The sequence below is a fragment of the Solanum pennellii genome, chromosome 10, assembly GCF_001406875.1.
Source record: "Solanum pennellii chromosome 10, SPENNV200".
Classification (NCBI taxonomy): Eukaryota; Viridiplantae; Streptophyta; class Magnoliopsida; order Solanales; family Solanaceae; genus Solanum; species Solanum pennellii.
This window is the reverse complement of record NC_028646.1, coordinates 78,236,908-78,258,382: the sequence shown is the minus strand read 5'-3', so window position 1 is coordinate 78,258,382 and position 21,475 is coordinate 78,236,908. Positions and strand designations below refer to the sequence as shown.

General features: G+C 29.8%; 4 protein-coding genes across 4 annotated transcripts; 1 reads left to right on the top strand and 3 right to left on the bottom strand.

Annotated features, from left to right (window-relative positions):
* Positions 1 to 585: 585 nt before the first annotated feature.
* LOC107001956 (protein MIZU-KUSSEI 1-like) lies at positions 586 to 1,561 on the bottom strand. Its single transcript, XM_015199904.2, has one exon. It carries the CDS (start codon positions 1,482 to 1,484, stop codon positions 678 to 680), a length of 807 nt encoding a protein of 268 aa, XP_015055390.1. The 5' UTR covers positions 1,485 to 1,561; the 3' UTR covers positions 586 to 677.
* Positions 1,562 to 7,164: 5,603 nt separating this feature from the next.
* Positions 7,165 to 8,085, bottom strand: LOC107001868 (protein MIZU-KUSSEI 1-like). The gene has a single exon (XM_015199826.2). The coding sequence runs from the start codon at positions 8,028 to 8,030 to the stop codon at positions 7,263 to 7,265; it is 768 nt and encodes a 255-aa protein (XP_015055312.1). The 5' UTR covers positions 8,031 to 8,085; the 3' UTR covers positions 7,165 to 7,262.
* A 4,622-nt stretch (positions 8,086 to 12,707) lies between these two features.
* Positions 12,708 to 17,595, top strand: LOC107002571 (ribonuclease III domain-containing protein RNC1, chloroplastic). Its single transcript, XM_015200634.2, has 5 exons — positions 12,708 to 13,689; positions 15,111 to 15,315; positions 15,844 to 16,044; positions 16,494 to 16,580; positions 16,823 to 17,595. Exons 1-5 carry the CDS (start codon positions 12,920 to 12,922, stop codon positions 17,138 to 17,140), a joined length of 1,581 nt encoding a protein of 526 aa, XP_015056120.1. The 5' UTR covers positions 12,708 to 12,919; the 3' UTR covers positions 17,141 to 17,595.
* Positions 17,596 to 17,980: 385 nt separating this feature from the next.
* Positions 17,981 to 20,938, bottom strand: LOC107001983 (MADS-box transcription factor 23). The gene is made up of 7 exons (XM_015199924.2): positions 20,647 to 20,938; positions 19,874 to 19,949; positions 19,737 to 19,789; positions 19,031 to 19,130; positions 18,895 to 18,936; positions 18,408 to 18,550; positions 17,981 to 18,275 (listed from the first exon to the last, which is right to left on the bottom strand). Exons 1-7 carry the CDS (start codon positions 20,832 to 20,834, stop codon positions 18,188 to 18,190), a joined length of 690 nt encoding a protein of 229 aa, XP_015055410.1. The 5' UTR covers positions 20,835 to 20,938; the 3' UTR covers positions 17,981 to 18,187.
* Positions 20,939 to 21,475: the final 537 nt, after the last annotated feature.

The window sequence follows — 21,475 nt, the reverse complement described above, 5'->3', positions numbered from 1 at the left end:
TTTTCAATCGATTTAAAAGAGATCTTTAAATTGTGATTTAAAAACTAAACAATTACCGAATGAAAAATAACTAGTGTAAATCTAAGCTCTAACTAAGTTGATTCCTAATTGAGGCTAGTTAAAGAGGGAAACATTTCAAATAGGATTTTATTTTTTCAATTTCAAGTGCTTAAACTCGAAATTTTAAATTAAAAATAGATGGATATTATTATAATTTATTCATCCCACCATAATAAATCAGACCTAATGAGTCTACTCCAATATTTTTGCTTTTAATTTAATTATATCTTTTTCCTATTTTGATAACTTAGTCATATATGTTAATAAAAATAGTATTGTGGGATTTGCATAATATCTTTTTAAAAAAGAAAAAGCATTATTGTTAGGAGGACAAAGGTCTACTTTTCCATGTGATTTTGACTTTTGCACTATTTATTTATGACGAGAATTTGAAATTAAAGATTGTACAAATCCCAAATTATATGTGAGATAATTTAAATTAGTCAGAGCTTAAATTAAATATAAATGTTCAATAAAAACCAACAAGATGATACAATAAGAACATCGAAGGCTTATATGTAGAATTTTATTTTGCAACATACATCAAGGTGAGCTAAATTTATTTAACAAATAAAAACATGCATAATGAAACAAAAATGGATTCTAATTTTTTTTTATCAAGTCCTTAAAAGAAATATACTTAGTTCGGATCCTCCAATTCCATCAAGATTCGTCATATAAAAAGCTTCTGAATCACGATTTCCTATGACTCGTTCAAAATTAGCTCTAAAAAACATCAACTCACCTTCCAACTCACCGCCCATTCGTCCATCACCAACCACCGGAATCACTCCGGCCCCGACCGACACATTCCGCACTGTGTGTAACACGTGTCGGTCGGAGTCAGTGCACGCACGCGCAAGCGCGTCCCCGCACTTCCTTCCGTTACAATACATATTCCAACTAGGTTCTCGGGAGAGCTTCACTTGCTTGCTGCCACGTGGCCTCTTTTCGCATTCCAACGCGATACGGACAAGTGGTGATGACATGTCTTTGACTAAAGTAGTAGTTGACATGGCGAGTTCAATCAAAAAACTCGGTTCCGATGACGTGGAATTATCTTGAATAGCAAAGCTGACTTGTCCTCTCCGGTGACCGAACAAAGTCCCGGTGACTTTCCGACATGAGTTATAATGCGTAAGATAAGTCGTAGGGAAATATTTAAGCCACGTACAACATGTTGGAAACATAGTGCGGAGGGAAATAATTTTTACAAGAAGAAACTTGAAAAACTTAAAGTTGACTTTGACTCTACCACGACTTTTTTGAGGAATAGGAGAATTATACAAGTAATTATTCGAATCGTGATGAACGATAGAATTACTTTGGTACTCCGATGCAATGAGAATTAAGTTGTTGGCGCTATCGCTGCTACTTGTTCTTGGGAGGGTACATGTTTGATCATATTGTCTCATCATCATCATATTTGTAAATTAGAAAAAAGTACAAATTAAAGGAGATTGATAATATGAGGAATTGATTTTTAATATAAAGTTTGTCCAATAAGAAAATTGGACAAAATTGAGAGAAATGATGAGAAAGATAGGATGAAAAAATGATGAAAATATTTGGATGTGAGCAATACATATTTATAAAGGGAAACTATAGACGTTTATGGCATGCATAATGCCCATACACATAATTTTTTAATGGAAGCCCATCTTTGGTCTGCGCCAGGGGCGGATCTAGATGAGGTTGAGAGTGCGAGTGGAATCAACTTATAGTTAGGGATTCGAATAAATATATTTTAGCAAAAAATTTATATTTATAAGTAATTAAAAGGATATTTTATATGTATATATAGATGTTGAAATTTTTTATATTAGTTAGTGTGTTTATTATATTTTTCTAAATTTTGGATCTTTTTTGTGAGAATTTTCGCTCCGCCAACACTGGCTGAAGGTGTTCAATTGAACCCCTCGATAAAGAAATATATTGTATGTATATGGTAATATTGAATTCATCTATAATAGCCGCACCATGGCTTTGCTCCATATCAAATTCACTTTCATTTACAATTCTCAAATTAATTCTAATATTATGGGAGTTAACACACTTTCTCGACCTTATCAAGCTCTTCCTAAACCTCTTGTATCTCCTCAACATAGTCATATAAAGTGACACAACTCATATCACTAATTAACTTTGAAAACTTAGGCGCATCGTCACCCCACCGTGAATCCATCTTTCTTTATTGCGATTTTAATCCTATTTCGATATATGGAGAATGAAATTATTGATTGAAATGTTTGTTGTTAGATCTATTAGGGACGGTAAAATCAATATAATATCGTTAATTTTCCTGGCCTACTTTTCAAAATGAAACATTTATGAAATATCTGAATCGGATCCTGGTTCAACACGAATTGATTAAAGATCATCTATATATATTAATTTGAATCTCACAATTATAAGATTAGAGATTAAAATTTGACATTTTAAATTTATATCTTAAGCATTAAATTTTTATATCTTTAATCTCTTGATAAAAATCTTAGATTTGTGTAACTTGTGGATATTGGTGATAGGTTATTCTACTCTCTTTTTTCATTTCAATATTAAAAATTTAGTTTGCTTTGCACATAATTCGAAATTGTAACACGTATGGCTGTATTATCATATAAGCCAAGTCCATCGACTTTTTTCATTGAGTTAACCCCTTTGGTCGATTATTTTATTTATAAAATTTAATCAATTTTTAAAAATTTATCCTAAAAAAATTAATGCTTCTTATTGCACTCACAAAAATGTGAATTAATTTTTAAAAATACATGTCCAAATATCATTATAGTTTAAATAATAATTTATTACTTTTCAACATCAAGAATTCAATTTTTTAATAAAATAATTCTAACTTAATTTATTGTTAAACACTAAGCAACTACTTTCTTTGACTATCTTCACATCAAGAGTTGCAATTTTGATTTTATATTAGTTTCGAAATTCATTTCTTCAATAAAGTTTTCTTTAAAATATTTATGATATTTATTTCTTTCATGAATACAAAATCACTTAAAGTTTTGAATATGATTAAAAATTGCACTTTTTGACACACGTACGTAATGACAACATCATTATTATTATTTTCTCCTGGTTTCTTTATAATTTATGTTGTACATACACATCTTCCTTGGATTATGGAGTTAATTTTTTAGTAGCAACATCCAAGATTATTGTCCTTTTATTTATTTTAACTTGCATGTGAAATTCAATCTTTCACCATTGCACTATTACGATCTAATCTAAGACTAATAATAATCCAACTTCATTTTGTTTTCTTCTTCCTTTTTTTTTAAATAACGTAAAACTTTCATTTCAGTGCATTAACTTGCAAATCACACGAGAAAGGCAATCTATGTTAGACAAGTATAATACAACGAACTCAATTTAGAAGGTAAGCTTTTCATTTTTGCTGACAAAGAATTTCGAATTTGAGTGGTTTGATGAAAGTTTCAAGTCTAAACCACTGAGTCAACCGAAGGGTCTTTTTTAAGTTTTAATTGAATTAGTTTCATAATTACACTAAACGAAACAATGTTCAACAATTCACCTTAAGGGTGTGCAAAAATCGAATAAAAAAAGTGTTATTGGGTTTGTTGTTATTGGGTTAACGAGTTTTTTATGGTTTTATAAAAAAATAAATTATTGGGTTATCGGTTCGGTATCGATTTTTAATATTGATTTATTGGGTAAATCAACACTCCATTAAGGCAAGTAATTTACAACTTTTCTTTGTACATGAATATTAAATATTAATCTCAATAACTTACTGGTCATTGACTTTGTCAATTAATCTTCAGTTCACGCTTCACAAATGACTTTGAGTTCACAATTTCACATTATACAAAATCTCAAAAACTAAATTAAGAGTCATATTCCTCTTAATTTATCTTTGTACGTGTTACACTTGTTTAGTTCTTTCCATTATGTTATTATTGTTCTATTTTATGATCATTTGTAAAGTTATATTATTGTGTTGTCGCGTCAAATTTATTAGACAAGTTATATATTTGTATTTTAAGTATTTTCTTATTGGTTAAACTAAAAACCAAACCATTAAGTATCAAAACAGATAAATCGAAAACCGATAAAAAAAATCTTATTAATTTAATTATTAGTTTAAAATTCGAATCGAATCGAACTGATCAATACACACCCCTAATTAAAAAGAAAAATATAAACCCATTAAAACGTATTTTTCAAACTGTTATACGTATAACGAAATATAATTTTATAAAAACACTAATAAACAAAATATCCTACTAATAAACAAAATATCCTTCTATTTATTGATAATTATTTTTGTTTTTATCTATATATAAGTTATATCAAACATTAACAGTGAGTACTGATCTAATTTGACATTTTTGGCTGCCTAACAAAGTGCATCTTGACCATGTGAAAAACTTTCATTTTGGATCCATTTCCCCATATAATCAAGTTTAATATAATAATAATAATAAAATATCTACAACTAATTATAATGATAATATATTGAAAAAGTGCATAGCTGTATTTATAAAACAACTGAAAAGTACCAGGCTGGGAAATATATTAATCCACGGCTTGTCGAAGATATTTTTATACTTTTTTATTTATTTTTAATTAATTTATTTATTTTATATTTGTGTGTTTTATCCATAAGACAGTAGTTCGAGAATATTTGTATAAATATCTGAAGAAAATATCTCTAGTCGACACCTGGCACCATCATTATAATTTTCTCCCATGCATCTTACATCCTTATATTAATAGTTTTTTTTTAGAATTATAATAATAAAAAAGGAGAAACTTACGTTTACGTTTATTTACCAAACATTACTAAAGCATACACCATAGATACAACTCAATTATATACATTTGTATAAAATATAAATATATTGCTTTACATATATATTTAGTATAAACAATCATTTTATAAATTATTCAAATACGTATTTCATAAATTAGATGGTCGAAAAACATGAATAAAATTTTCTAATACACTCCAATATATGTTGATTTAGCAAATATGGTTTTATAGATTTTTATTTAGATTTTATTTCTGTTTAAAGAGACGTGTAAATATAATCAAGTTTAACTTTTTGATCGAGTAGATTCGAATTTAATGTTTCTTTATACATATTTTTAATTTTACAAATTAATATTAGATCGTCGTCTAATATTTAATTGTAATAGTTTTACAAAGTTTTAGATGTGATCTAGCTAGCTAGTATGTTCTTATAAGATATTCAATTTGTAAAGAGAATTCTTACCCCATAATTTATAAAGTTTATATGTTAATGAAAAAAGACAGATTAAAAAAGAGTCATTTCTAATAAATAATTATATAAAAAAGACAATTAGTGAAAAATGACAATCTATGTCTATTATCACTTTAAACTTCGACTAATTTAATTTCTACTCAAGATCCTTAATTTAAAGGAAGTACTCTAAAAAAAATTAATTTTGTTAATTGACACTAAAAAAAATTAATTTTCTTTTCTAATGTTAAGTGTATAAATCTAAGATTTTGAATAAAGAAATTAGTGGACATTATTCATCATCCACAATTAATTACACTTAAAAATTGGTGGACATTATTCATCCACATTAAATTACACCTAATGTGTCTTCTATCCTTTCTTTTGCTTTATAATTAATAATTAATATCTAAAAATATCTTACTTCTTTCCAATATAAATATTTAAAAATATGATATTTGCATATATCCTTTATTTGCAGTACTGCATATGCATTATTGTTAAAAGGACAAAGATCTACTTTTCCATGTGGATTTTGACTTAGCACTATTTATTTATAGAAAAAATAACATAAAATAGATATCTAAAGTTTGAATGGAGCTCCTCTATAATTTTTTTGTCTCATTGTATTCAAGTTTTTACTTAAATTAAAAACACGTGATATAGATTAAAATTGATAATTAAATTTAATAAACTGAAACAAGATATATTTATTATTTATTATTTTATAATATATTGTATAAAATTGTGTTATATCGTAGTGTATTATTTTAGTTAATACAAAGCTTAAATAGATTGAATCATTTTCAGTCATTAAGTAATGTAACTGATGAACAATTACGAAGTAGAACTATTACTAAAAGGTAAAATATGATCATTAAATAATAAATGAGAAGAAAGTATTGAGAAAACGACGTGATCACACCAAATTAGTCGTTACGTAACATGAATTTCCGTTGCTATCTAAAGATGGATTTAAACGACGTAATAAAATCTAATAATAATAAAAATAAATATAATATTTAAACTAACAATATAATACAATATAACAGATAAAAACAATAAAATACATACTAATTATTAATTTAAGAACTTTCCTGCTATTTCTCCTTTTGCCAGATTTATAAACTTCCACACATGTGATCTCTTTTCTCCTCTCGTGACAAAATAATATCCTTTGTAAATGAAATTGGCAACACCAAAAAACATGGCTGCAGAAAAAAAATATTTTCGTGATTAATAGCTTTTAGAAATTATTAAAATAGCATAATTGAGCATCATCGACATTGTTATAAAAATAATTAAAAGGAATCTAGTTATTAACTTATAACTAATTTAAAAGAGGAAGTGTTTGACAATAAAACTAAAAGATAAATTTCACGGTAAAATCGAAAAAAAAAAATTGTGAGTTTGTTTCTCTAGTAATAGATGCATTAGAAAGAAATGTGAATAAAATTATATCGTAAAGACTAGTTCAACTTTTGTATTGTTGAACATGTTATTATCTAAATAAAATTCTTCCGTCATTTAGGAAAAAAAGAAAAGAAAATGGGAAACGACATAGAAAAAGTACGTAGGAATAGAGATTTTAAAAAATATATATATTTATGGGTAAAATAATTGGTAGTAGCTATAATGTGGGATTACTATGATTTAGAACCTTGTTTCAATTAAATTAATCATAATTATTAATTTTAATCTATGTCATGTGTTTTTCATAAAAACTTTGAGAAAATGGAATCAATTTCAACTATAACAAATAAACTTCTCTTCTTTAATAATGAGTGCTAATTTAAATTAGTCCAAGTTCAAAACAAATACGATATTAAATGGAAATTAAAATGATGATATAATAAGAACGTTTACGATAAACACCAAGACGAGTTAAATTTATTTATCCAATATAAAATAACACGCATAATGATACAAACATGTATAGATTTGATTTTTTTTTACTTTTCAAGTCCTAATAAGGAATATACTAAGCTCAGGTCCTCCATTTCCATCAAGATTCATCATATAAAAAGCTTCCGAGTCACAATTTCCTATGACTCGTTCAAAATTAGCCCTCATATACATCAATTCACCTTCCGACTCGCCGCGCTTCCGACCATCACCCACAACCGGAATCACTCCCGCCCCAACCGACACGTTCCGCACGGTGCGCAACACATGCCTATCGGAGTCCGTGCACGCGCGGGCAAGCGCGTGCCCACACTTCCTTCCATTACAATACATGGCCCACTTAGGTTCCTGGAGTAGCCTCAATTGCCTGCTGCCACGTGGCATTTTCTCGCATTCCAATGCGATTCGGACCAGACCCGATGACATGTCTTTGACCAAAGTAGACGTTGAGATGGCGAATTCAATCAATAGACTCGGTTCTGATGATGTGGAATGATCTTGAATGGCGAAGCTGACGTGGCCTCTCCGATGACCGAACAAAGTTCCGGTGACTTTCCGGCATGAATTTTGTGTAAAATGTGTAGGGAAATTAATAAACATGCATGCTGGAAGCATAGTATGGAAGGAAATAATTTTTATAAGAGACTTGAGAAAATTAAAGTTGACTTTGATTGTGCCTCGATTTTTTCGATGAATAAAAGAATTAGTATACGAAGAATTGGTTGAATTTAGGTAATTTGATGGAATTATAAGCTTGTTGGAGCTATTACAACTACTTGTTCTTGGAAGGGTACTTGGAAATGTTTGTTCATATTGTTTCATTGTAAAGAAGATAGAAAGAAATTAAACAAAAGATTAAAAAAAAAAGATTGAGAGAAATTATGGAGAAAGAGATGTTGGAAAAATGATGATGATAATGTTTGGAAGTGGGCAATTTATATAAAGGGAAAATAGTGAGAATTATGTGTTGTTTGGTTGTACAAAAATTTAAATAATGCTCATCATTCATGCATTAATTCATATTTTTATGATTAAATAAGTTTGGAGTCAAACCTTAAGGCTAATCATAATTTTCAAAACTTATGGATGATATCATGATGAATTTGTTCTTTCAACCCTCTTTCGCTTGCGTTTTCATATATTTAGCGTAATTTCACAAATAATTTTTGAAAAGAGTGTAATTGATATATATGCATACGTATTCTTATAATAAAAAGTAAAGAAATTATTTTTAATAGATTATTAACTCAAATAATATTACAATAACAACATACCCAGTGAAATTAATATTCTATAAATAAAGTATGAAGAGAATAGAATATATACATGTCTTATCAATATCTCATAAAAAATAAAGCATCAACTCAAATAGTATACGAGAAATCAAACCTTTTTCACTTAAAAATTTAACTTAATTATGACCAATAAAGTAATATTAATAATATTAAAAATAATGTAAGTAACCATTTACATTAAAGTTATTAAAAATGTTTAAATCATGTAAAAGAATTTATATTGTCAGGATTATTATTTTTTTTTAAAAAAAAATAAAGTTTTTAAAGAGGGGTGATGATTAAGTGGTCCTTCAATGGTTAATCAAGATTACACGTGCTGCCTTTGATGATTATAAATTATAATCTACCGAAAGCTTTTTGTGCCTTCGCCGGCGTGATTCTGATCTTGCTTAAGAATGAACGGCTAGGATTCCTTGAGGAGATGGAGCATGAGTACTTTGGTGGACTCGCCCATTTATTCAGTGCGTTTCCGTCGAAAAAAAATTTATATCCCAAAGTGTTAAAGCCCGTTAAAATTAGCTTTAAAAAAAGTACTTTTTAAGTCAAAAATAAAAGGCATAATACATAAATATGACCATTAATTTGGCATCAATTGACAACTGTGATCCTTTTTGGATGTACACAAGTAGACACTTAAATTTGTATAAAATTGAACATGTAGAAACACGTGTCCTATGTGCCATGATATAGGACGCGAATTTTCCATGCAAGGTGCCATGTAGTACATGTGTATCTACATGTTCAATTTTATACAAGTTTAAGTGTTACTTGTGCACATTCAAAGTTAAGGTTCATAGTTGCCAACTGATGCCAAATTAAGGTCATGTTTATGTATTATGTCAAAATAAAAAGTCGAATTGAGATGCTGTTAAGTCAAAAAATAAAAAGTAGGGGGAATATCTACTATTGATTTTTGACTTATTTCAAATAATTTTAGACTTATTTTAAGTCACTTTTAACCTTGCCAAACACTTTTGAACTTATTTGAAGTCATTTTTGCCTTATTTGAAATTATTTTTTATATTGTCAAACACTTTCAGAAGTAAAAACTGACTTAAAAATAAATTTGATCAATTTTTAAGTCAATTCAAATACCCTCTTGATAAAAATATTTTTACACCTCTTCAAAGTTCCGAGCTTTCTGTTTCCTTGTAAGTCAAACTTATAATTTTAAAAGTTAAAAGTAAAAAGCGTTTACTGATCAAACAACTCTCTTTTATAGCGTTTTAAATATTTGGTACATACTAGCTAGATCATTAGTCACTCTCTCCCTCCCCCCCCCCCCCCCCCCCCCAAAAAAAATAGGTCATATCTATATTTAGTTTGACAATTTCCAACTAAATTAATTATGTGGTTATTTTGATGAAAACAAAGCACATATGGAAGGAGATGACATCATTGACATGCATGTATGAGGAGCATGCAGATTAAGGTCAAATTATATATGTATATGTATTTTCTAAAAAAAAAGTATGAGATAAATAGCAGATCACCTATATTGAGCACTCATTTTTTTTATTTATTAATAAAAAGATCTTCGTCAAATATTAGACTTATTTTTTTAAAAGTTACTCATATTTAAAGTATCTTTTCACAACAAAATAAAGTGTAACTCCTCCGAATAAGACCAATTGATATAGATCATAGACAGAGAGGATGAAAAAAAGATATAGAAATTCCCCCTCCCCCCCTCCCCCGAAGCTAAAGGGTCCTCTCTCCATAAAGGAAGTAGAATGCAAAATTAAGTCATTTAGTTGTTTTTTATTTTCATTCTGTCTTTACTATGCTTAATTAAAATAGGTCAAAAACGCGTCGGAACTGTCAGTTGCTATTTAGTCTCATTCAAGAATTTAATCTCTTTATTCTTACTGTTTTTTCTTTTTAAAAGAAAAGAAGAATCAATTTACATTTTAGACTTTCAACGTCGAGTCTCACAAATAAAAAAACCTCATTAATATACTTTCTTATCATTTAAATAATTAGTCCATAGTAAATTAAGAAAAAAGAAAATCTCTAATTACATATATGAGCCAAATTCATGTTGTTCTCGTTCAATCGTTGCTATAACAAGTCAACTAAATACGTAATCAAACTCTTCATCTTAAACATTTAATTAATATTGGGACGGTTCAAAAATAGGCCTTGTATTATGGCCAATCAAATTGGTAAACTAACCCAATTATAAATTATATTTAAGGACATGATTAATCAAATTGACCTTAATTATCTCTGAGATCAGACATTAATCTTATTTTCTTGAAGCATTTGTCATCTTCATTTGACTCAATGTATATTTGTAGACAATAAAATTTACGTCAAGAAAACAATAATCAAGAACGGAAAATTATAGCAACAATCGTTTTATTATTTCAAATGCGAGTGTTATAATCGCTATAATTTCTCTGAATTCGCCTTTTCAAATATAAATTCAAGGGCTTTAAAGCTTGTTCTTGAATCTATGATAAACTTGAACTTGAACTTTATCTTGATCTTGACTTTTATTTGAATTCAAGGGCTTCGAGCTTTTTCTTGAATTCGGTGGTCTTGATCTTGATCGTTCTTGAACTTGAATGCTTGAATTCTTAAACTTGTAGCTTTGTAGAGAATTAAATGGCGTTTGTACCACGAAGTTTCTCTAGCTTCTTGTTTAGAATTTTCTGTCCCTTTTCTGAATTATGAGGACCCCTATTTATAGTTTTAGAATAGAGGAGTTGCGATTAAAAGTGACATGGCATTTGGGCTTTATGGAGCGGGCTTGTCATCTTTGACACGTGTCATGATTCTATTGGTTTTCTTATTTGACTTGGCATGCCACATCATCTGCACACGTGGCGCCAAGATGGGCTCTAGAATGAGATGAGATTGGGTTTAACAAATTGGGTTCATCCAATGTAGCCCAAATCAATTAATTTAGACTTTAATTAAATCCATATTTATTGGACTTAAATATTTAACTCAATTATATCAACCCACAATATTTATTAGGAATATATTTATGAATTCAATATAATCCGAATCATTTTATAAATTTATATTTAATAAATTTTAAATGATTACAATATTCACATTAGAAAATTTAATAAAATAAAATACGTCACGGAGGCCAATATTTTCAACCAAATATAAAAAACAAAACCGTAACATAGTATAATTAATAAGATATGTCAAAATCATGATTACTAAATCGATTGAGAAATTAAAATTCAACTAAATATAAAAATAAAATATTTTTATGTTTTATTTCGAAACTATAAACTCTTACCTATGAATCAAACGCCCCATGTCGTAAGGGACAAAGGAATTACTAATTGTCTTCCTAATAAATTAAATTTTGTCTTCTCAATATGTTTTAGAGACAAATAATTTTATATAAGAAAAAGAATAGTAAATATTAGAGCTAATATATGATGAAAATTATTTAGGAATAAACAAATAAGCACAGGGTTTGATAAAATAAATTAGCTAGACATGCAAACGTAATGCACGAATTGTGTGATTTAATTTAATCCACAATATATAGTATATGAACTCGTCGTCATTTACGTGACTAATTAAGTTAGGATTAGACTACATGCTAATATTTAATTTTGAAAATCATTTGTTAAGAAGAAATGAGTTAATAGCATTTTTAGTCCCTCAATCAATGATAAATTTTAATTTTTGGCTTTATAAGAATATTTAACTTTTAATTATTTAAAGATTTCACTTTTGCTCAAAAGAAACTATAAGCATTTTAAAAAAAGGGACGATCAACAAAAATAACAATAACATATTTATTTAAATTCCATAAATAGAATTTAAAGAAGTGATGTTTACGTGGTCTTGATCTGTCTTATAAGGTTGGATAGAGACTATTTCCAATAGACTCTCGATAACTAAATCATACCGAAAGAAAAATAAAGGAATTAGGTTAAAATACCAAATAAAAGCGTATATTATTTTTTATCATCCCTAAGGAGGTGTATATTTTCTCGAATCTTCTTTCGTAATAATATGAAACAATAGTATTATTGATAGATACACAAATCACCTTGAATCTAAATCACAAAAAAAAGATATTAGACGATTTTTCTCATCTGCCCTAGCCTTGATGAACAGAATAATGTGATACCCATTAGGCCGTTACTAGTAGAAAAGATATCTAGTTAAATTAATTGAGATATGCAAAAACGGATCTACATACCACATGGTTGTCAAAAATAACTTGACCCGAAAAATTGATCCAAAACCAGATCCTAATTCGACCCGATTCTCTTCAGCCTATCGTCTGCCCTTATCCCCTTCTCTGTTTCCTGTTTCTATCTTGTTACCAAAAACCCTGCAAAAACCTCCTTCAAATTCTGGAAAATTCTTAATTTTTATCAATTTTATCAATTTCAGTAAGTTTCTCAGACACCCTTTTCATTATACATAACTATGGAATTATGTTCATCTTTCAAACCAAACTCATTTGATCTCTCCTTCTCATCTTCATTGTCACACTTTTCTATAAAAGCCCATGTAAAAAGTTCCAATTTTGGTCCAAGATTTCATCTTTTAGCAGTTGCAGTAGACCCAAAAGGGCTCCCTCAAAATAGTCCCCAAAGACTTCTCAAAGAATTAGCTGAGCGTAAAAAAGTAGTATCCCCTAAGAGAAAAGTACCCCCAAAAAGATTCATACTAAAACCCCCTTTAGATGATGCTAAGCTAGCTGAAAGATTTCTCAATAGCCCACAATTGTCCTTAAAGTCATTTCCACTTTTGAGTTCTTGTTTACCATGTTCAAGACTTAATAATGCTGATAAAACTTGGATTGATGAGTATTTGATTGAAGCTAAACAGTGTTTAGGGTACCCTTTAGAGAGTTCTGAAAGTTATGGGGATGATAATCCAGCTAAACAATTTGATACTTTGTTGTATTTAGCATTTCAACATCCTAAGTGTGAGAGGACTAATGCTAGGCATGTAAGGTCAGGACATTCAAGATTGGGTTTTTTAGGGGAGTATGTTCTTGAATTGGCGATGTGCGAGTTTTTCTTGCAGAGGTATCCTAGGGACTCTCCTGGTCCAATGAGGGAAAGGGTGTATGCATTGATTGGGAAAAGGTATATGCCTAGGTGGATTAAAAATGCAAGCTTGCAGAATTTGATTTTCCCATATGATGATATGGATAAGTTGAAAAGATTGGATAGGGAACCGCCGGTCAAGTAAGTTGATATCTTGGTTCTTTGATTGGCATTTGATTGTTGCTATTTGAAATTCAGTTGGATACATAGCGTAGAAAATCTCTGAACTCTATTAGTTTTATTCATCATTTCATGTACTTTCACATTTTTTAGGTGGAACTGTATAATTGTATTCATTTGGTTTTGTTTCGTCATGTCATACTCTTGAGCTATTTATTAGTAATCCTTGTGTGTATGCATTACACTTCAGCAACACTATATTCCCCCACTTCTGAGCAGTCAACAGTAGATACTAGTTTCTTACTTCTTTCCTTGATAATCTTGCTAATGTAGCGTTTCTTAGTTGAAGAAAGAAAATAATGATCGACCTCTAAACACCATTGTCTATGGTTTTACTTCCTAAAGTATGAGGTTTATTACACAATCCAAGTAGGCTTAGGTTCAGGATATGGCCATGACTAAAACATTGTTTTATGATAATAGTACATGGAGTGGAAGTATCACAATAATTCTGCAGGACACAAAAGAATGTGATGTTGTTAGGAAGAGAAGAACTTTCATCAAGACTGTGTACCTAGTGGGTCAACTTAGTCTTGAAAAAGTTGTCTTCATATAGTCTTGATCTGATTAGTGATTAAAGTATATGTATCAACCTTTTAATCTATGTCCCTATAAGAGGTTAGGATGCATTAAGCTATTTATGTATTAAGAGGTCATTCTGGTTCACGAGTTTCAACAGCTGCCGTCCCATTTTTGAAGACATCATAATGAACAAACAAGAATTCCTCTTTGAAGAAGATTTTTCCATTGCCAAATTATGTTATACTTTGAAATTTGAACTGTTATGTAACTAGTCCGCAAGTAGGGGCCCTGCACGAGTACAATGCAGAAATTATAGAATTTTGGACCACATATTCTAAATTATTTGTTTGAAAATAAAAATCCTTACAACACAATATGTTTGAACGTGATTTGTCCAGCCTATTCTAGTGGGATGAACTGTAGTTGTAGAATGTTTACTGTGGTGCTGGATTAGGAGTCTACTTTATATTGTTAGTGGTATTTTGATATTTTTCTTATTTCACATTATTATCAAATAGTATTACATATTTTTCACTAACTTGCAAGATCTGACGATTAGTTATTTAAAAGATTTTTACTTTGTTTATTAATGTCAAAGAATGCATTTTAAGATATAACGGCTCATCAACCTTACATGGATATTTTTGTGTATCAATACTTCACTTTGAGTCTTCCACTTTTATAATGGTAATGGGTATATTCCAAAGAAGAATTCTCATTTGTTAGAACCTGTGTTATGATGCTCTTCAGTGTCCTGATCTTTTTTATCCGCATGGTTTTTGTTTTTCGGTGATGCTAATTAGTTATCTATCTACTTTCACTTTCTCATACTGGCTTGGATTCCATGATTATCTTGGCAGATCTGTGTTCTGGGCTTTGTTTGGAGCAATATACTTGTGTTTTGGAATGCCTGAAGTTTATCGGGTCCTATTTGAAGTGTTTGGAATGGATCCTGAGGCTGAAGACTGCCAGCCCAAGTTGAGAAGACAGTTGGAAGACGTAGACTATGTCTCAGTAGAATTTGAAGGCAGAAAGCTTAGCTGGCAAGATGTTGCTACTTATAAGGCAAGATCTGAATCTTTTATCTTATGTAAATGTATAATTTACTCACTCAATCTTAAAGAATTATCTTTTTTGGATTAAAGCCTAATAACTTAAAACACTGCAACAAGCAACAATTTTAGCCTCCTTTGAAGAAAAACAGGGCAAAGAGTAGGTAGAAAGAATGCAACTTCAGTTTGCAACTTTCAAAAGTCTCTTGATGCCTTTAACTCTTCAAATTTACCTTATTAAAAAGTAGGGAGAAGGAATAAGTCCCTTTACTGGTATTGGTCGCATTGTAAATGTTGAGAATCATATGCCAAAAGCTAGTGTACCTGGTACCTACGTGAATCTCTTGATATATTTTTGATATGTTTTCTACTCTCTTGGTATACTTCTTGTATATCGGTGCTTGTTCATCCTGCATATTAATGTATTTTTATTCACCTTAATATAAACTCAAATATATCAGTGCAAACAATTGCAACTTGAAGAAAGGAAATGACCATCTGAATTCAAATGCTTATTCATTTCTGTGTTTATGATTGACAGCCTCCAGAGGATGCTCTTTTTGCACACCCAAGGGTTTTTAGGGCGTGTGTTCCACCAGGCATGCATAGGTTCCGTGGTAATGTATGGGATTATACAAGCAGACCTCAAGTTATGCAGACACTGGGTTACCCATTGGCTATGAATGATAGAATTCCTGAGATTACTGAAGCCAGAAACATTGAACTTGGACTTGGTTTACAGGTATTACTCTTCAGGTTGTGTTCAAATGTACACAACAACCTCTGGGGAATATGTAAACATAACTACTTTTTGTGAGTTCGAGTCACCAACGGAGCAAATTACCATATCAAAAAATAAATTGCTCGTATGGTTTTGAAATTCTAAACTTAGTAAAACGTTTAACAAATGAGGAGTTATAGTACGAGTACAAACTGCATATGCCTTTGCAGTGTAAGTTCCTTTTTAGCCTTTTGTAATTATTAATGCCATGCAACATTAACCATCTTGCGGAAGTCGATTATCAAATCCAATTTTGTTGTTTACCCAGCTTTATGTTATTGTTCCCCTCCTGTTAGAAAGAACTTAAATTCAAATTCTTCTACTGCATTTTGATTGACGTCTCGTTGTCTATCAATGAGTATTGCAAAAACTAACCTATACTGTGCATTTTTGTGCTATATAACCTGCAGCTCGCTTTCTTGCACCCGTCAAAATACAAATTTGAGCATCCGAGGTTTTGCTTTGAGCGGCTCGAGTATCTTGGCCAAAAAATCCAGGTATGTGTAATAATAATGTTTCAGTCAGATTTATTTGGTTCCGTCGCTTTTTTTGTTCCATTTTCTAGTTTGTGTTTGGTACACAATCTCAATACAGGAACATGAAGCCACTTTTCTGTTAATCGACAGGAAAAAGTACTATTTTACTCTAGTTAAAGGACCATTAATCTAGAACCAGCTCAGTTTGCTAAGCATCAAGTTTGATTGTAGAAAACGTTGATAGTTTCCATCTCATGATGCAGGATTTGGTAATGGCGGAAAGGTTACTTATGAAGCATCTCGATGCTCCTGGGAGATGGCTGCAGGAGAGACACCGCCGTGTTGTGATGAACAAATTCTGTGGAAGATATTTGCGAGAAAAGAATCTTCATCGCTTTATCATATACAGTGAGGAGGTTCAGGATGCATTCGAGCACAATCGTAGGCTCAGGAATCCGGCTACAACTTCCGTTCAACAAGCTATCCATGGACTCTCTTACGCTATATATGGAAAGCCAGATGTAAGACGCCTCATGTTTGAGGTTTTCGACTTTGAGCAAATCCAACCTAAGGCGGTATGAGTACTAACAAAGAAATGTTGTATTTTCTGTCTAGCCCAATTTTTTGGCCATGTTGTATTATCTGTTTAATCTAAACCTGCGCCTATCTGGTCATGATCGTTTAGTCGTTCTTTCTAAGATATGGAAATGTAAATAGAAAACATCCCTCGGAAAAGACTCACGACCTGGTAGTCTGCATAACAATATTGACAGGGGGAATAGCTTTGCAATTATAATTAGAACCACATATTGCTGCGTTTTTGCTTACTAAGGTTGGACCCTACTTGGGCAAGGAGACATGCGAATTCAGGATCTAGAGTCGGGGATTAGAAATAGTGATTTTTTTTTTCCTATTGTGTTTACAGTTCATTTTATTTTTTGAACCGCGTTGTAATGCTTTTACTTAAGCTGAGGATCTATTGGAAACAGTCTTTCTACCGTTTAAGGTAGGGTTTGTGAACGTGCTACCCTTTCTAGATCTTATGGGATTACACTGCTTATGTTGTTGACGTGGCATGTTAGTTTTTCGATTTAGTGCAGAGGTGCCATGAAATGATGCAACTTACTACAATGGATCGTCTAAAATAATTGAACTTCTAAATCCAAATGTTTTATCCTTTTAATTGAGTTAATAATAATTGATGGGTTTTATTATAATAGCAATAATATATTCAGTGAAATTTTACAAGTAGAATATGGAAATGATAAAGTGGGTAGATTTTATGGCTTATCAATGGCCAATTCTTTTTTTGAACCTTGTCAAAGATCGAACTTACATTCTTGAGGCTTCTCAAGTCTTTAAATTCGAGCCATGGAAATGGAAAACATTATGATAAAAAAAATGTATCTTTAAATAAATCATACATGGAACAAACTCGTAATTAATCAATCTCAAAAGCGGATATCAAACTTCGAACAGAAAATAAAAAAATACACAACATTCATGTGATGGTCTTACAACTTTCTAGTTCTTGTAAACATAGAACTATAGGTAGGGCAAAATGCCTAAAAACATAAACAAAAAACAATAAATATTATGAAAAATGTGAGTTTGTATTCAAGAAAATATTAATCTAAAATCATTAGATTCTCAGAATCATTTGAAGTGCATTCAATCTTTGGATTTTTTTTCTTCTGACTTGTAGCAACTGATAGTCTGCACAAATGAAAAAAAAAAAATTACTAATGTTTGCAATTAGGATAGACTGTCTATATCATACCCCTTGAAGTACGACTTTTCCGTAATAAGAAAGGAAAAAACAGAAAGAGAAAGTTGAGTTTACATTACCCTAAGCTCAAAGAAGTGTCTGAATTTTCTTCTTCAACTGATTTAAAATCACAAATTACTGTTGTATTTCCACCAGAATTTTTCCTTGCTGCTTCATAATTTTCAGGATAATGATTACATGATTTATGGCCAAGCTCCTCAATCTTAAATTATTTTTTTTTCAAAAAAAAAAATCAAAATATTAGACCATAATCAATATTAGAAAAATTAAAAACAATTAAAATAAAAAGTATTTGTTTAAGTCCCAATTTTGAATTCATACCATTAATATAATTTAACATGTATTTTCTCTTCTATCCGTCAAGATTCGGATGTATTTTTTTAAAAAAATCACCTCGTATTTTTGTCTCTTTACTACGATAAAACATAATTTAACATAACATGTTGCATTGTCTCCCTTTCCTTAATTTTTTTTTAGCTAAAATATTCCTCCATCTAATTTAATTTCAAAAGATTAGTATATGTAATTACTATAATTGAAGTGTACCTGCAGATTTGATTTTTCAAGTAGCTCCAATAGTACTTGTTCCTGAAAAATTGTGGACATATTTTCAAAAAATGATTTAATTAGCAATAATTAAACATAATTAATATTGATTAATGATGCTAGATAGATTAATTACCTTCTTATTCTTAACAGATAAAATGCCTTCAGTTAGTTGATGCTCTAATTGCTGCAACTCTTTGAAGTCCAGGCCATCAAGTTCTTTCCCCATCATCCTTCTTTAAAATATGTAAAATATTTGAACGATTTAATTTATATTTACTGACAATTGATATATCAAATGGATATGTCAGCTAAATTTAGAGGTTTTAAAATAAACAGAGTTATAATAATTCCCTCACACATTATTTAAGTCGAGATGAGTTGGATCAAGATGGGTAAACAAATCAAATCATGTCAAAATCCGTCCAACTCTAACCTTTTTTTTTGTTTATTTTCTTTTAACTTTTTTTAATTATCAAACGGAACCAACAAGACTATTCTTTTTTATTTATTATTGTTATATATAACATATCAAATAATATAAAATTTAAAAATATTTTGAAAAAATTCTCATAGGTCATTCTAGGCTACATACTTAGCTCAAATCAATCGAGCTTTTCAAGAGTCAAATTAATGTAGCAGTGTTTAAATTTCGAGAGTCAAAATTGTTAATTATAAATTCAACATATTTGAAAACTATATAAAAAGTATTATAATACATAACAATTGACAATTTGAAAGACATAAAAACCTGAGATTAAAAAAAAATCATTTTATTTTCAAAATTTAAAAGATATCACGTAAATTAAAACAAAGAAAATAACGATCTTAAAAGAGCTTACCCGGTAGCCTTTCGTAATTTTGCAACTTCAGCTTTCAAGGAATTCAATTCAGGCTGAAATTAATGAAAGGAAATATCAAGCAAATTAGTGACTAATTACTTCAATATTAATTAATTAATTAAGTTATAATTTAATACCTTTACCACATTTTCGACGATAGGATGCTCAGATGAATGCGAAGAATTGTTATATCTCTCCACAATTTTTTCCATGCTGCACAAACACATATTAACATAAAGAAACAATAGTCAAATTAAAGGACAAATTATTACTTATTAACCAAAAAATGAAAATGTATATATAATATATCTAATAAGTGCCCCCAAAAAAATGGATTAATCACAATCACCTTACCTAACTCTCAAGATTTTACCCAAAAAAAATAATTAATTCCTTTAATAATTCAAATAAATAAGAAAACAAATCTCAAAACAACAAATAAAATGAAAAGGAAAAAAAAATCAGCACTCCAAACGTGTACTCGTTTTTCGATAGGAGTAGGTGCTTGTAGACCTGACACTTTTCATATTTTCATTCGATATTAAAAAGTATCAAGTGAAAATTAACCCGATTATTCTACATCTTTCACCAGTATATAGAAGCAATCTATCATTGATAAATTTATTTTTAATATCATTTAGGCTCTCCAGTTAAGTCAATCCCTTTTACTAATGAAGAGTAATTGATTATTGACCGATAAAATTCATCCTTGCCAAAAAACCAATAAGGGAAAGAGAACATGTACGCAGATTTTATCTTATGCAGATATAAAGTTGAATTCTGATAAACTCTCGATTCAAATAAGACATTTCAAAACAAGTAAGAAAAAGACGTATAGTACCAAAGAAGCTATAATAAATAAAAAGAACAGTAACACAATAAAAAATAATATGATAATCGAAACGTATACCTGGATTTGGAGCTAGCAAATTTATAAAGCCTATCAGTATTAGAGAAAACAATAACACCAATTTCAGCATCACAAAGAACAGACAATTCTTCAGCTTTCTTAAAAAGTCCAGCTCTTCTTTTTGAAAATGTTACTTGTCTACTACTTATATTTTCAATTTTCTTCATCTCTATTTTCCCTCTTCCCATTTTTTTTTTAATTACAAAGTTTCAAAAACCCTAAGAAAAAAATTAAAATAAGAGAGGAAGAACAAGATTAAGAAGAGTTTTGGTTTAATTTTTTTTTTAATACAAATACAATGGATGTTATATAATTGTCAATGTGAACTGATTCATCATGTATTATATAGAAATAATGTTATGGTTAAGTTGAATTTTTTGGTAAATGGTAATTAATTAATAGTACTACCTTAATTGGAAGGGAAAATATTGGAAGGAAATATTGAATTTTCTAAATGTGGTAAGGTACATTAAATATGGTTTTGCCGTCTTGCACTTTGGATTTCCCATTTATGGGTTCTTTCTCTTTTCTGTAAAAAGAATGTTTAGATTATTTCACCTTTCGATATTAGTTGTTCATCTTTCTATAAATAAGTATATGATTTTTAAGGAATGTATAAAGGGGTGAAAAGTATTTTGGAAACTGTTATTTTACCTTCACGAGGTAGCCGTAAGGTCTGCTTACATTTTATCCTCCCCAAATCTTACTTGTGAATTTCACTGGTTATTTTATTGTTGTTGTAACATGGGGGAAGCCAGCTTGGGCCTATTTTATTTAAAAAAATTCAATGTATATATATTACCCCTCCGTTTTATTTTATTTGAAATTT